This window comes from Sciurus carolinensis, chromosome 14 (genome assembly GCF_902686445.1).
Source record: "Sciurus carolinensis chromosome 14, mSciCar1.2, whole genome shotgun sequence".
Taxonomy (NCBI): domain Eukaryota; kingdom Metazoa; phylum Chordata; class Mammalia; order Rodentia; family Sciuridae; genus Sciurus; species Sciurus carolinensis.
Window position 1 is genome coordinate 39095318 of NC_062226.1, and position 16762 is coordinate 39112079.

General features: G+C 39.8%; 1 protein-coding gene across 1 annotated transcript; it reads right to left on the reverse strand.

Moving 5' to 3' along the window:
* Window positions 1-4728: 4728 nt before the first annotated feature.
* Window positions 4729-15329, reverse strand: Dnaja1 (DnaJ heat shock protein family (Hsp40) member A1). Its single transcript, XM_047525014.1, has 9 exons — window positions 15181-15329; window positions 13886-14027; window positions 13571-13748; window positions 10991-11095; window positions 10632-10859; window positions 7329-7443; window positions 6207-6322; window positions 5804-5904; window positions 4729-5116 (listed from the first exon to the last, which is right to left on the reverse strand). Exons 2-9 carry the CDS (start codon window positions 14015-14017, stop codon window positions 4898-4900), a joined length of 1194 nt encoding a protein of 397 aa, XP_047380970.1. The 5' UTR covers window positions 14018-14027; window positions 15181-15329; the 3' UTR covers window positions 4729-4897.
* Window positions 15330-16762: the final 1433 nt, after the last annotated feature.

Sequence of the window (16762 nt, forward strand, 5' to 3'; positions counted from 1 at the left end):
AGGAAAATTCACAAAGTCTTGGCATTTCTTTTTTTGTATGTGGGGGAAGGTCTGGCATTGAAAATATGCTGTTGTTTTAAAAAATCTAAGACAAGTTTCTTGCAATGTGCATCATTATCAGTTAGTTAAAGTAAAGTGCTTTCTCTTTTTTTGTGTGTGTGGTGCTAGAGATTGAACCCAGGGCCTTGTGCATAAGCATTTTTTCTCGAAAACAATTTTACATATGGATGTCTTTTTTGTGTTTCAACCAAAGATAGATGTACGAAGGTCCTATGCTAAGCACTTTGAAGAAAGTGAGATCTTGTTTCTGTAGGCCTTCTTTGCTCCCTTATTTTAATGTTGGCATTTTACTTCTTTCTGGTATTGGAGACTGAACCAGGTTTACTAAATCACTCAGCTCAGTCCCCAGCCTTTTTTATTTTGAGATGGTCTCTAAGTTGCTGACGCTGGTCTTGAACTTGTGATCTTCCTGCCTCAGTCTAAGTTGCTGATATAACAGGCTTGTGCCTCTGCACACAGGCTCTCTCTTTAGTACTGGGGATTGAACCCAGGGGCACTCTTTTCATTTGAGACAAGATCTCACTATAAATTATCCAGGTTAGACTTGAACTTGTGATCCTCTTGCCCTGATCAGCCTCCTGAATATTGATTAAGTATGTGCCACTGCACCTGGCTCCTAATTTATTTATTTAAATGGTCCTTTGAATTGAACCTAGGGCAAATGCTCTACCTCTGAGCTACATTCTCAGCCCTTTAGTTTACCTTTGTGACTTGAAATGCAGCATGATCCTGTGCCTGGCATGTAATGCTCAGTACTAGCTGAATTCTGCTCAGCATTAAGAAATCCCTTTCACATTCCATAACCTATTTCCCCTTTGCCACAAAACCTGCAGCTTCTGTCCAAGATGTCATTTGATGTTATTTTGATGTTTAAAAATGCTAGTTGAAAGCCAAGTGCAGTGGCACATACCTGTAAAACAGTGAGTCTGGAAACTGAAGTATGATCCCAAGTTTGAGGCTAGCCTAGGCAAATTAGCCAGACTGTCTAGTAAATAAAGGGGCGTGTGCGGGGTGAGAGAGTTGGGGCTGTAACTCAGTGGTAGAGCATCCTCCCAGATTCAGTACCCAGTACTGGGGGGAAAAAGTGCTGGGGAGGGGGCAGGGGATAGTAAATAGTGGAATGAGACAATCATTACATGTAGGATTACATAAATGGTGTGACTCTACATCATGTACAACCAGAGAAATGAAAAGTTGTATTCCGCTTGTGTACAATGAATCAAAATGCTGCGGTTGTGGCTCAGTGGTAGAGCATTCACCTAGCATGTGTGAGGCCCTGGGTTCCAGTGTCAGCACCACATAGAAATAAAATAAAGGTATTGTGTCCACCTACAACTGAAAAAGAATATATAAAATGCATTCTGCTGTCATGTAACTAAATAGAACAGTAGGTGTTTGACATCTCAGGAGAGGGAACCTTTCCAGGAATGGCAAAGTAGTGAGGCAGCAAGGCAAATGCTGGACAAATTGGTAGTCTTGGGAGGTCGACCAGGCAGAAGCCTGGATTGGAAGCCATTACATTTTTTAATTAACATAATGCATGTATCTATGTATCTTAACAAGCAAACAAAATTAAATATTTTGCCTTTTGTTTCGCACAAAGTTGAAGATAGGGTTAAAAAATGGGAGTGCAGGGCTGGGGATATGGCTCAGTTGGTAGACTGCTTGCCTTGCAAGTACAAGGTCCTGGGTTCAAACCCCAGCACCACAAAAAAAAAGGGGCATGCATGTTCATTGTCTTGTGTCTTCTTTCTAAAGGCCCGTGTGGCCAGCCCTGTAGGGCTGAAGAGAGGGACTTAAGACTGGCCAGCTGTCTGTACTAGGGTGGCAGCCTGGCCAGGAGGGGAGCCAACACTTTTCTTTTGGGTGCCCCTGGTTCTACAGAAAAAGAGGTAGCAGTACCTGAGTCTAGGCCATTTTGGCAGGGGTGCCCACCCCACTTACCAACGACATGGGGTTAGGGGCTGAAGATCAGGTGGTGCTACTTTTTTTTTACTTTACAAAACCCACAGCCTTGGACTAAGAGCTTGGTGCTAAAATGCTCATCTAGCATGCAGGAGGCCCTGGGCTTGACCTGAAGAGAAACAACCCCCAGTCAGGATCATGTTACTAGCGTGATGGCAGAGGCTAAGGGTGCCAGGGATCAATGTGCACTTCCTTCGAAATTATATGGGTTTAGGTTCCTGGGAGGTACTCTGCCTAGGCCCACCAGACTTAATTGACACTCCTTCCTCTTTAGCACATACACTCAAAAATATGTGACATCAAAGTCCATTAGAATAAGGACATATGTCCTATCCTCCCCTACTTAATACGTGAAATACCAACCGAGGTATTTTAAACTAACATTTTTAAATGACAAATGAAATATCAGGTACAATATCCTCTTCACTAGATGTTCTCTCGATCTGTATTTTTGCTAATATAGCCTTTATTGAGCTCTAGCTTACTATGCAATCATGCCTTAAAGTGGTCTCAGAACCACTTTAGTAGAGAGATTCTTCTACTAAGACTCTGCAAATAGGAAGAAACGATTTCCAGACTTATATACCTTAATGACACAACTTGCATGGAGCACACATTGAAAACCAGATGATTCCAGAGCTTCACTTCTTCCCTCTCCTTGCCTCAAGCTTTGTCTTGCTCTTTTGCTCAATTTTTAGGTTTGGGCTAAGGCAAAGAATCCATGGATGGTCTCTCCACATTCTGTTAAAATATTTACCCAAGCAAACCACAGGTAGTGAGGGAAGTAGAAATAAATAAATTACAAAATCTGTACCTGTCTTTGCTGTTGCTAGCTTTTACTTAAGCTACAACACTGTTTTTTTTTTTTTTTTTTTTTTTGGTGGGGGGGTGCTGGGGATCGAACCCAGGTCCTTGTGCTTACAAGGCAAGCACTCTACCGAGTGAGCTATCTCCCCAGTCCACAACACTGGTTTTTTAACGTTGTTTGACAACTCGTTTGAAAGACAAATTCTTAGGTCCTACCTCAGACCTACAGCGTCAAACTGATGGTGGGGCCTGGAAAGCACATTCAAATTTGAGAAGCCAGTAGACTACAGAATAGTTTCCCCATAGAAAAACGTGTTTAAGTTCTTGCAACCGGTCTCCAAAGGTGGATGAGATGACAAAATTTGAAAGATGAAGGTGCCAAGAATAGCATTTTTGTATTGTGCAGCTTGCTAGCATTCACTCTGCGGTTGTAGAGATTCCTTTTCCACTGTTGAGAAACTGCTATGAAATACAGTATGCACCGTGTTGGGAAGTCCTCCTGTCAATGACAATACTGTCTTAGGTGACTAATACAGTACTACCCTTGTGTTGATGGTTTTCAACTTCATGTACACCCAGCCCAATTATATCCAAATCCCTGGAAAGTGGGAATAGATCAGTTTTAGTTTTTCAGGTAATTTCAATCGTAGCCAAGATTGAGAACCAGTGCCAAACCAACACTGAAGATTTGGGTATCATTTTTTATCCCAAGTTTTAGTTTCTCCTTTTTAGTGTACGAAGGAAACTTTCAGGTTACTTCCAGGTTAGAAATGTTTAAGGTAAAAAGTTCCTACCCTCAGGTTGACTAGTTTTTAAAGCCCCTTTCTCTTGACTCATAACAAGTCAACCCTCCACTTTCACTCCCCACCCATGTTTAATATGAAACGTTTAATTATCTTTTAGTAAGTTTGTTACTAATTTTAAGTAAAATGAAGCTATGTATCTTAATTAGAAGCTAATGGTTTCATGATCTGAGGGGGGGAAAAAAAAAGCCTGTAGTGACACACTGGAAATGCTTTATAATCAGTGTATTAAGGAGACATTCATACAGTTCAAGAATTGCTTAAATTCTGATATCCAGATTTAAGCGTGTGAACATATGATGACTTAAACATACAGTTAAAGCTATTCATCATATTCGCTAGACTACCAACATCAAATTACAGTTACTTTGGAGCATAAGTCAAATGGTTTAAAGTAAGCCTGTAACATACCTAAGGAACACCTTCCTATATTATACATGCAAACTACTTCTCCATGTATAGGTCTCTTCATTTTAATTTCTATGTTATCCAGCTCTGGAATTCACTACGAGGGCTTATCATTGTCCAAAGAGAAGGGAAAATTAATGTAACCAGGACCGGTCAACACAATTTTATATATATATGTGTATGTATATATATATATATATATTTTTTTTTTTTAAAAGATGGCACAATAGAAGGGAATGCAATTCTACAAGTGCAAGCCCTTAAGAAGCAGCATATAATGATAAACACCTTCTTTAGAAAAGTATCATTTCTTTCACTGATACCAGAAGGGAAATTATACGTTATGCCACCTTCAAGTAAGCTGAGGCAATAGAATGCAGAGGCATCACAATGAATCCCACTTAATACAAATAACTAGACAGACCAACACTCCTCTACAAATTAAGTTTTCTTTTTCTGATTGCCAGTTAAATACAGTTTTAATTTTATAGCTTAACAATGAAGGGTCATACACTGAAACCAACACATATACCTAGTATTTCAGTCTAAGTTTGTCCACATACACAGCTGAAATCAATTACAAGGTATGGCCTAACAGATGCCAGGGGAACTTTTTTTAAAAGTAGTTTTTACAGGTATTAAACAACTTCTTGCACACTGAAGTCATCATACATACAGGGCAAAGTCAGAGCTTTTATATTTGCGTTTATTCTTCATTTAACTTTTAAAACACTACTATAATTGAATATTAAAACAAAAACAATAGCAAGTAGTGAGCATATTATGATTATAGTCCTTCACTCATTCACTACTGCATATAAAATGCCTGCAGTGAGTGTTATTCACTGGCCCCATTAAGAGGTTTGACACTGAACACCACCTCTGGGATGATGTTCATCATCCTCATATGCTTCTCCATTATAATGGCGCCGTCTTTCCTGATTTGGATCAAAGTCCACCAGTTCTACCTGATCCATTTCATCAGTCTCTTCTACTTCCTTCCTCTCAGGTAGGAGTTTTTCCAGCAAAGAGAGTTTGTCAGGAGAGAGAAAGCCATTTTCAGGAAAGTTTACCTACAAAAAGAAATCTCTACTGTTAATTTGATTTCATCAGTAGCCTCTTAAAGTATCATGAATCCATTTCCCCCCGAAATACATAATTTTTAAATGAATACGCTAAAGGCCAACACTGTGAACCCTAGTTTAAGAATTATGACAAAAGTCAGGTCATCTTTTTTTCTTGCTGTACTGAGATTAAACCCAGGGCCTTGTGCTAATTGTTAAGGCCAAGTGCTGAGCTATATCCCAGCCTTCTGAAGAAAAATTTGAGACAGAAGATCTAAGTTGCCCAGGCTGGTCTTGAATTTGTGATCTCTTGCCTCAATCTCACGAATAACTCATGAGTTACCTGGCAAAAGCCAGGTCTTTAAAACAAAAACAAAAATTGCTTCTTCTAGCATTGCTTTACTCAGAGAACAGATGTTTAAAACATAAGAATTCACCTTTGGAAATGTCTAATCCTTAAGAGATTAACAAAACTCTTCTGACTTTAAAAGTTTCTTAGTGATGCAAATAAACCTATCCCCAACTTAATAAATATGCTTAATGTAATAGGAGTAGGTAGTAGTATTAAGAGATCAAGGTATTTCTTTCTATGCAAGGGGGAACATAAATGTGGCTATTTGGCACTCAAAATGTTAATTCTGTACCAGATTTTAATAAGCTAACCATTCTCAAATACCCTTGAGTATTATAACTTACCTTAAACTCAATGATTAGGCGACCCTTTTCATATGGTCTACGATAAATTGGCATACCTTCGTTTAACACACACTTTATATCTCCATGCTTGACAATCTGACCTAAAAACATCAAAGTCAAGTTAAGTATGGTTCTATGTTTACAAGGCAAGGAACACAACAAAGGAAATGTCCTAATTGATAGGAGTTAATTTATGTGACAAAACAATCCTAGTCTCTTCTGTTTATGAGTTTTCCAGGGGCAACCAAAAAAGAGGCAAGACCTTTTGGCTTCCTATCAACCCAGGGAATGATATACAATAGAGGAAGGAAAAACACCAGTATCTCCTCCAAGTGCCTCTACTTCTTAGTTATCAGGAGACCAGGAAAACTAGAAGAGAGAAAAACTCATCAAGTTACCATACCTGGATGAGAGGTGATGACTATGGTTCGATTATCAAGAGTGGATATTGGTTTCTGGAATCCACATAATGCTTCCACCAGCTGTATGTCCATACACATGAAAAGGTCTTCTCCTCGTCTGTATCGATGCAAACATGGCACATATTTACATCTCTCAAACTACCAATGATTTAAAGTACCACAGTGGGCATTGCTTTCTTCTTTAGTAAAAGATAGGGCACATTTCACATATAGCTGTTCCCCCACCCCCAAATGGAAAAGAGCTAAGAACTGGGAACATCAATTCCTGGATAAGGCTTAAATTAAAAATCCTTCCACACATTCTGGTAACCTGTACCACTTAACATTCCTGAATTGCTTCATTACCTAATTTAAAATCAGGTTTCTTGGGAAAGATCAATTCTCACAAGGATGAGGTTTAAAGAAAGTGAACACAGGGCTGGGTTGTGGCTCAGTGGCAGAGTGCCTGCTTGGCACCTGTGAGGCACTGGGTTTGATCCTCAGTACCACATAAAAAATAAAGGCATTGTATCCATCTATAACTAAAAAATATTTTAAAAATCTACACATCAGGGACAGAGAATATTACAGTGTTCAAATTGGAACGACCTGGGCTGGGTCCTAGATTATTTAGGCTCTGTGAAATTAATTACTTAATTTCAAGGATAGAAGAATTTCCTTACTGATATATCTAATTCTGAACTTGGCAGCATTTCTCATTATTTTTGAGACACTTGTGAAATATCCCCATGTAATTCATTCTAAACAAGTTCTCTCAGTATTAAATATTTTAAAGTGGTAGACTCGAACTACCACTAGAGCCCAAACTTTTGTTTGCTTTTGTTTCTTTTGAGATGGTTTTAGATAGTTAATACTTGAAAGTTTTATGACATTTACTGTAACTGTTTATACAAAGACTGAGGAAAAAATTTTGTCTAGGGATGTTTCCTTCCAGCCACCTGCTACCATTCATGTTCACAGAAAATATCTCCTAATTAATATACACAACTTTCAAGTTTCAGATTAGGATTTTGAGAAATAATGTTCTAAGGGTAATGGAAAGCTCATTTAAATTAAAACAAATAAATACCACCAAATACACAAGATGTCATTTGAATCTTTACCGAGTAAAAACAGCATGGTCCTTCTGATCTAACACAATTATAATATCTCCTGGTTCCAGTCCTGGTTCTTGGTCTCCTTCACCATGGAATGTTATCTTCTGTCCATCTTTCATGCCTAAAAACAAGAGAGCAATATGTACTCTTGCTGAACATCCATCCACCACTGAGCTGAGAACTGCAAAATCTATTAACACACACAGATGTGTTTGTGTGTACATGAAAATCTGTGAATGTTAAATTATCACAGAAATGACTAATGACGTCTTTTTTTTTTTTTTTTTGCAGTACTGGGGTTCGAACCCAGAGTCTTGTGCTTGCGAGGCAAGCACTCTACCAGCTGAGCTATCTCCCCAGCCCTAATGACTTCTTAATTAGAAGAAAGCTATCAGAGAACAAACACTAGAAGCAAGCAGACAAGGCTTCAAAGCTCCGAGGTGCTATTTAGTTGTCGGACTACTCTGGGGAACTAAGTTTCAACTTCTTCAAAAAGACACCTACCTCATTAGGGCTGCTGAGAGGATTTAAGCAAAAATGCCTAAACTATCACATTAAAGAAAATGAGAGGGCCATCATAAGAGAAAACTCAAGCTATACACAAAATTGCAAAGCAATAAACTGTGCTCCCCCGCAAAATACCTATGCTAATAACAAACTGGCAAATTACCATTATAAACAATAAATGTTAACTACTTCCACCGTATCACATTTAAGAATTCTTTTCAAATTACTTACATTAAGTCTAACAGTAAATCAACTTTCTTCTCACTACTGTACTATTTACAAAAGAGAATCTAGATTAAAAATATTTAAAAAATGTGTATATTGGGTCTGGGAGTGCAGCTTGATGGTAGAGCACTTGCCCAACATATGCAAGCAAGGCTCTGGTTTTGATCCCTCAACACTACAACAACCCAAACTATTGAGGGGGGGAGAAGGTTTGCTGTGGTCAATATCAAAAACACAGGGAAGATGATTTTCCAGCAGGATATTTTTAAAAGATCAATATTTTTACTGAGATTCTTATCAACTTCCACTTCTCTATCCCATATAACTTTAGTCCAGTAAAGGCTATAACACCACCACCAACACAACTTATGTAAGAAAACCTTGTTTGCAGATCATACTGCAGCAGTAAACTACTGAACCAATGATTACCAAGGTCACTGAACATAAGCAGTTATGATTCCACTTTATAGTATAGAAAACATTAAACCCATACAAATACAGTCAGCAGCACAATGCATTTCCATAGATCAATCTAGATTCTATGGTTAACCCATGATTAATATTTTATGTATTACACTTCCACAGGTTCTCCCCATTGTTATTCTAAAGCAAAATTAATACACAAATATTCCAATATGGACTTAAAACCATAATACCAGTCAGTGCTGCACACTGACAAAATTTAATAATCTGTCTTTATATACGAGGCAAAGCTACTCTCGTTACACAGGTAAAGCAATTAAATTCAGCTAATTTTTCTTGGCTGCTCTCAATGAAAAGAGCACAGCATTATTGACTTCATTTGCAATCAACACTCTAAGTATATACTGCTGTGTTTAAGAGAAGGCATTGAACCAGAAAGGAAAACTCAAAGCGTAAGTCCTATTCATCATGGGTCAAATTAATTTGTAAATCAAATTTGTGAAAATATGTCAAAGTTATCTGGCTAAGAAAAATTAAAATTTTTCCAATATATGGCACTGGGGTGAGAGGGGAATATCATGATTTATATGGTAGAATATAGTTATACCTTGATATCAGCAGGAGATTGGTCCCTGGATCAGCCTCAAATACCAAAATAAGGATGAAGTCCCTTACACAATAAAATGATGCAGCATTTGCATACAACCTCATCTTCCTGCATACTTAATCATGTCTAGATTACTTGTAACACCTAATACAATTAAGTTGTAACTAGGGCTGGGGATATAGCTCAGTTGGTAGAGTGCTTGCCTTGCAAGCACAAGGCCCTGGGTTCAATCCCCAGCACTGCAAAAAAAGAGAGTTGTAACTAGTTTTTTTACTGTATTGTTTTAAGAAATAAGGGGGAGAAGCTGGGGAGATAGCTCAGTCGGTAGAGTGCTTGCCTTGCAAGCACAAGGCCCTGGGTTCGATCCCCAGCACACCACCACCCCCCCCCAAAAAAAAAAAAAAAAAAAAAAAAAAAAAGAAATAAGGGGGAAAAAAAGCCTATAATTCAGTACAAATACATTCTTCCCCAAACATTTTCAACCCAAGGTTGGCTGAATCTGGAGATGCACAACAGAGGGCAACTTTAATAAAGTAGCTACTTAAATTAACATGAGTTGTATATTATTATGGAAAGATGTTCATAATATTAACAATTCCAGCTTGGTAGGTACAATGTTAGTTTCATTTTATAATGGCACTCTAAAAGAGATCATTACCATAATGTTGACTGTTTCACAAACTTTTTCTCTAGGGTTGCACACATTTCTAAAACAAACATGCATTGCTGTAATACATCTAAAATTTTTAGTTGACAAAATTGAGAAAATGACAAAATAATTAAATCCTAAAATGCGCAAAAATAGTTAAGTAGTTATAATCTAGAGCCCATCAGGTTGAAACTGAGAGGTCTACAGCATAAAATCTGAAAAGCCAGAAAAACAGTATAAGTCATCTAAATCTAAGTCCTTACAAATCAATTAAAAAAACAGAACATTGTGACAGGCATGGCAGCACACACCTACAGTCCCAGTTAAGACTGAGGCAGAGGGATGGCTTAAGCCCAGTGGTTTGATGCCAGCCTGGTTAACACAGTGAGATGCCTTTCAAAGAGGGGGGGGGGGAAATAAAGAGAGGGGGGGAAATAAAAAGGCGGGGGAGAAGAAAGAGAAATATAGCACAGCATTTTAAAACAATAATGGGCAGTAGAGTTAAATAAGAAGTGGACAATTAAGAACATTTAAACATGCTCCAAAGTTTAAGACATAAATTTGAATGAGACCATTCTTCACTTAAACCCTCTTCTCAAATCCTTAAAAGTATGCAGTTCCCTTAATCTAATAATTCCTAAAAATATAAAAATGGGTATAGAGCTTAAGTATAATTTAATTTTAAAAGGTGAAAGAATTACGGTGCAACGGGAATTAAGTTTGGATGGAACATTATTCAACCATTTAAAGAACCACTTATGCCAGAAAATGACTGTTACACTGAGGGGTTTCAGAATCATACATATAATCTAATTAAGAAAGTGCTTTAGAAATTAATAGTATTATTAAACTTGCCACAGCACTTAAGACTTCACTCTAGAAGTGGATCAGAACTCACCTTTGTCAATATGAACTTCTAGAATCTTCTTCTCTCGAACTATTTTCCTTCCATTGCAGCTTTTACATCTATCTTTAGGACTGATACGTTCCCCATGGCCCTGGCACTCCATGCACACAGACTGAATTTGCTGAACCATTCCAGGTCCTATCTGATGAATTCTTATTTGCATTCCAGTACCTCGGCAGTTAGGACAGCACTCTACTGCTCCTTTCTTACCACCTCGGCCTTAAGTGTTTAAAAGAAAATTATATGTAAGTTTAGCTGCAGTTACAGTAGTGCATATATACCTGTCAGTTTTAACTATTTACAGTCTCAGCTCCATTCTCAGTTATGTAAAGGATATTAAAAGACTATACCTTCACATTTGTCACAAATCACATTCTTTTGCAGAGCCAGTTTTCTTGTTGCACCATTATATAAATCTTCTAACGTCACTGAGAGCTGATGCACAACATTTTTACCTAGAACAAAACACTACTCATTAAAAATTCATCTAAGATACTATTATCTCATTTGTGTTGAAGGCACTATAAAAAAATGGTAAGGAATAATGAAAGATGAGCCTCATAAGGGTCCATCATCAGTTAAGTACCTACTCACAGAAAGTTATCACATGATTGTCAAACTGTGATATACTTACAGATGAGGAAAACTGGGTCAGAGCATACATAACCTGCCCAAGGACACCCATGTACCATTTCAGAAATAATGGCAATCAAAGATATTACCTCCAAATTAATTTTTTTTTTAATTTTAAAAAATTTCTTTTAGTTGTCAATGGACCTTTATTTATATGTGGTGCTGAAGATCAAACACTCTGCCTCTCATATGCTAGGCAAGTGCTCTATCACTGAGCTACAACCCCAGCCAGGTACATTTCACAAGTAATTCAAACATGTTATTTCTGTGCCAATATCTTCTTTGAAGCTCTGACATTGAGCAACACAGTCAATTACTTCATCCAAACATTCTTTAGCACAGAAAATTCCTACTAATCAAGATTGGCCAGGGAAGCCAATATTGAGAACCACTGAAATATCAATTCCTACTTCTTCCTGATTCAGTAGGAATAGCACATTTACCACAGGGCCAGCACTGGTTATTTTAAAGGATAAATTTCTCATACCTTTAAAACCGCATTGGCCCAACAGAACCTTCTGCAGCAATGGAAATGTTATAGTTGTACTGTCCAATTACAGCAGCCACTAGTCACAAGTGCTTAGTGGGCACACAATAAAATGTAATAACTACTGCAACTGAAGAATTGTATTTTCTTTTTTGTCCCAAATTTATATTTAAAGATCCTCAGGTGATCAGAGTTTTCAAAGGAGCGCTACACATCACTTTTATATTAGAACAGGGAGTGGAGGTTTGAGATCACATAAGGACAGTAAGACAACAGAAATGAAACCCTTCACCAATGGTTAATAAGTTTCTAGCTAATGATTCTTCCACAAGGACTTTATCCACCAATGGTATTACCCATGCCTAACTGAAAACAAGTTCTCAAACTCTTTTCTGTACAACATGCCTACTGAACATTTTAACTTCCTAAATAAAATGTGAAGCACTAATAACTATATCCTTCTGCTCCTACCTTCACCTTTGGATTCTATATCACAAAGAGTCCATGTAGTTGGTTTTGGCATGCTGAAAGCCACCTTTCTTACCAATTCTTTTTACAGTACAGGAGTCTTCTACCTCTGTGCTACACCCCCAGCTCTTCTTCAATTTGAGACAGGTTCTTGCTAAGTTGCTCATGTGATGCTCCTGCCTCAGACTCCCCAAGTGTCTGGAATTAAAGGCATATACCACCACTCCCAGTTCACTTTATGTGGAAAGTACAGGGAAGGAAAAAATAAATTTCTAGAGTTTGGACAAATGATTGAAGTCACATAGGATTGTAGGATTTTGCAGTGATAAATTTTAGGCCAATTCTTTATTTTAAAAAAGATAAATTAAAAAAACAAAAAACAAAAAAACCCCCAAAACTACAAATACTTTTCTGTAGGACAAACCACCTAATGATTTATTAAACAAGTGATTTAGAGTTCTGATTTTCTTCCTTGTAAACTTAACATAATCCTCTCCTTAATGATCCCAAAATAAAAACAAAATAACCGAATGAACAATTTCCCAAGCCTTTTTGAACTTTTATAAGATCAAAGTGAAATTTAATGGCTTGCCTATTTATTCTACCAAAAATTTCATCTACTCATCTGCCCTTATTTGTATAAACTACATAGGGAACTGAGATTGCCTTCTCTTGAGCTGAACACTAATGCTACGACAATATTTGTACAGCCTACAGACTACTTCTCTGATAAGTAGTCAATGTACATATTTTGAGAAAATAAAGATTAAATAGACGATGGGTTGTATAACGTTAATGAGTTCGTGTTTTCAATGCTAGCTCTACTATTTGCTTTGCGGTATGAGCTTGAATAGTTTATTTTTGAACTTCACTCACCTGACTGAAAAAGATATGTACCATGGGTTCCAGAGCTGGGGGAACCAAGCAAGATTTGCAAAAGGGTTTTAAAATTCTGTTACTATGCTTTGTTCCCTTAACTCATGTTTGGTAACCTGAGGGAGCTGGATATGTCCAACCAAGGGCTTTAAAAGCACTCATTTGTTACCACTTGATTGGCTTAGCTATTTTTAGTTACACCAAATCTCATTTAAAAAAATACATCAGGGGGCTGGGGAGATAGCTCAGAGAGTGCTTGCCTTGTAAGCACAAGGCCCTGGGTTCGATCCCCAGCACCCCCCCACCAAAAAAAAAAAAAAAAAAAAATCAGAAATCAAACAGAAGCAGTTTATGGGTCAGTCTGTAATATTACACAAATCAACAAGCACTTAAAATAAGTGATTTCTTAAAAAAATTTTTGATCAACAGCTATTGTAATTTGCTGCATGTACTAAATTTTTCTTACCTCTCCTTTCTCTCTGCATCCTTCCTCCTCCTCCAAAAAACATATCAAAGATGTCCATGGGGGAGCCAAAACCACCACCTGCTCCACCCTCCTTAATTGCCTGTTCTCCTCCTTTGTCATATAATTCCCTTTTCTTGGCATCAGAGAGAACTTCATAAGCTTGAGAAATCTGTTTAAACTATTTGAGAAAAAGAAAGTCAATTTTCTTTTAAAAAAAAAAAAAAAAAAAAAAAAAAGTTACAAACATGACCACTACACTAAACACTCAATTTAGTAATAGAAACATTATACACATTGGCAAAGAATATTACTTGCCTTTTCTCCTTCATTTGGATTCTTATCAGGGTGGTACTTCAAGGCCAGTTTCCTGTAAGCCTTTTTCAATTCTTCCTGGGTGGCATTGGGTTTGACCCCCAAAACATCATAATAAGTGGTTTCTTTCACCATTTTCTACAGCCTGAAATAAAATGCAATTTTAACCAGCTTTCAACTGGTAGTTTTTAATTAGTAAAGTCAGGGCTAGGGCACAGCGACCTGTTCTTTGTCAAATCTGACTTTAAAACCACCACTTCCGCTCAACTTCACAGAAAGTTAACAATTCCTGTGATAATTCTGCTACAAGTTCTAGTAGACAAAATGTAAGCGAAAAATCATCGGAGAATTCAAAAGCGTTCTAGCAGCTGGTTCCTTCTCTCCCACACTACAGCTTCCGTACTGACAAGTTAACATGATTGTAATCTGGATTCTTCCGGTCTCCCTTCCCCCGAGGTGACTGACAACAGTAATCCAAGGTTCACTCCTTCGGTTATTATATTTTCACTGTCTTTGTACATTGATAAATGCCATACACCGCCCCTAAGGGACACTGAGGTACACAGGGGTGAGGGAGGGATTTATGAAACTGGTTCCAGAAAGCAAGCCCCCAGTTCCAGTTACTGGGGAAGGAGCTCTTAACTGGTTTTTTTCTTTTTCTTTTTTCTGTCCTTTTTTTTTTTTTTTTTTTGGTCACATTGCTTACAACCTCCCCAATTTCACAGCCGAACCCCTCTCGGCCCGCAGGCCGGCGTAGTTTAATCGTCCTTAGATTCCCCCTTGCACTTGGTGCCGACCGTGAAGGTTTCCTTCCTTTCTCCCTCCCACCCTGGATCGAAGGGGCGGAGGGGGAAGCCCTGCCCTCAACAAAGAGAGGGAGGGGAGACAGGAGAGGAGAAGCGAAAGCTGCAGCCTCCGCCCGGCTCCTCTCGCAGCCCCTCGCCCCTGCCTCACTCCTGCGCGTGCGCGCAGAATTGCCCACCCGGAGCGAGCGCAGGCGGAGGGGCGCCGAGGGGCGCGGGGGCGCGCACGGATGGAAAACCTAAGGCAGCTCCTTGGAGAGCTTAAGTTAGGCAGGGGAGGTTCAAGAAAGGTCTTGGACTCTCTTCCAGCGACATGAGGATAGGTTGCCGGGGCACCACACCGGCCCTCCCAAAATGGAATTATGAATCTAGGAACCGACAACCCTCCCGCCCACGCGGAGCCAACCGCCTCCCAACTGCGGCTCCATCCGGCTTCCTGGTGCCGCTAACAGCCTCAGCTAGGAGACTAGGAGAAGCGCGAGGGTTGAAACTCACCGGTGAGCGGGCTGAGGCCGAGTGGGGGAGTGGGAAGGAGCGCGTAACTCTGTGCAGCTCGGGCAGCCGCCGCTCCTCCACCTCTCACCGAGCGTTCTGGAAAGTTCCGCCCGGCGCGCCGCAGCCGTCGTCTTTTGTAGCCGAGCCCGGGCGCGTCACTCGCCGGAAGTCCCGCCCCTTCGGCCCCTGCCACCGCCCCGCGGTTACCCGGCAACGGCGCGGGGGCGCTCGGGCCGGCAAGGGCTGTGTCGAATGGCCTTGTGGGGATGGGGGCAAGCCCGGGTTGCTGAGGCTCATGGAATATTCTCGAGCCTTTTCCTCCACTGCGCGGGCCAGAAAGTACTGATGTCTCCGGCCGGAGCCGGCACGGCGTAGGCCTGGTGCGATTCCGAGGCAACTAGGGGTTTCCAAATCAGCGGGGGAATGGTCACCGCTCGGGAGGACCAGGAAGGGATCGGATCGGGCACAGGGTCCCGGAGGAGCTGTGTGCAAGAAGGGGAACCTTTTGGAACAAAGCCCTGCACGCAGCCCCCGGCGCCTCCTTCGTCCTTTTTGGCGTCTCTAACCGCTTTGGTTCTGAGCCCAGAGGTTCTAGAAACGCGCTGTGCAAGATATGCTGAGCAAGGCGGGCCTTACTTCTAGACCAAGCTCCCAGGCTTGGCTCTTGCTCTCTTCCACGCGCAGTCCAAAGCTTCCTAGTTCACCAGACTGCGAAGTTGTCGGGGCTCTTAGGCACTCGTTATATCCGTCTCCGACTTTGGGGCTCCTGGATCTTACTGATTGCTTTGTGTCGATGGCAGGTATCATGGAGCTGAGCTAAACAGGGCATGTTTGGAAAGCCTTGATGCAAACAACTATGGATTCTGGTCAAACTTCCACGCAGTTTGACTACAGAGTAACAGCAGTAAAGGCTGTTAAATTAATTATTCAACCTCACTTTTAAGTCGCACCAATGAAACCAGAAGCTGCAATCTGTAGAGCGAGTCCTTGGGCTTTCACATATTAGGAGGGGAACAAAGTGAGAAATGGAGTGTCTGCCTTATTCAGAAACACAACAAATATATCAGTATCTACCACGAAGAAACTGGAGAGGCAAAGTTAAAAACATCCAATTCGCATGGCTTAGACTTTAGTGGGGAACCAAATGAATCAAAGAACTGTAAGAGAAACCATGATAGTCAGTACAGGGAAGGTTCCTGTATTCCCATGGATCAGATAAAGTTTTGCTGTGAAATTGGCAATCGAGGTGAATTTTGAAGAAGGCAGAAGAGTATCTTAGTAATGGACAAAGCACAAGGGAAGACTGAAGTGTGGAATATGTTTTTAGAAAATTGCAAGCAATTGTAGCCAGAACTCAGGGAACTGGAGTGGTTCAAAGCTAGTTGGGAATACCTTTACCTATTGGAATATCATGTCTAGGCTGAGGATTTTGAACCTCACCCTGGAAGCATCCCATGCTACTTCTTCCACCTTACGTCTTAATTTAAACTGTTATTTCATTCACACACAACTGTCTTCAGTTTTCAACTACTTTTTTCACCTCTGTGCTTTTGTTTTGGCTGACAAACACCTAATCTTAGGT

Bases quoted from the DNA above. Each gene is read 5' to 3' on its own strand.
- Dnaja1 (XM_047525014.1), bottom strand. From the start codon at position 14,017: ATGGTGAAAGAAACCACTTATTATGATGTTTTGGGGGTCAAACCCAAT. The intron at 10,860-10,990 runs GTATAGTCTTTT...TAAACACTTAAG, and splicing joins GATTTGTGACAAATGTGAAG to GCCGAGGTGGTAAGAAAGGA. The intron at 5,117-5,803 runs GTAAGTTATAAT...TTCTTTTTGTAG, and splicing joins GCCTAATCATTGAGTTTAAG to GTAAACTTTCCTGAAAATGG.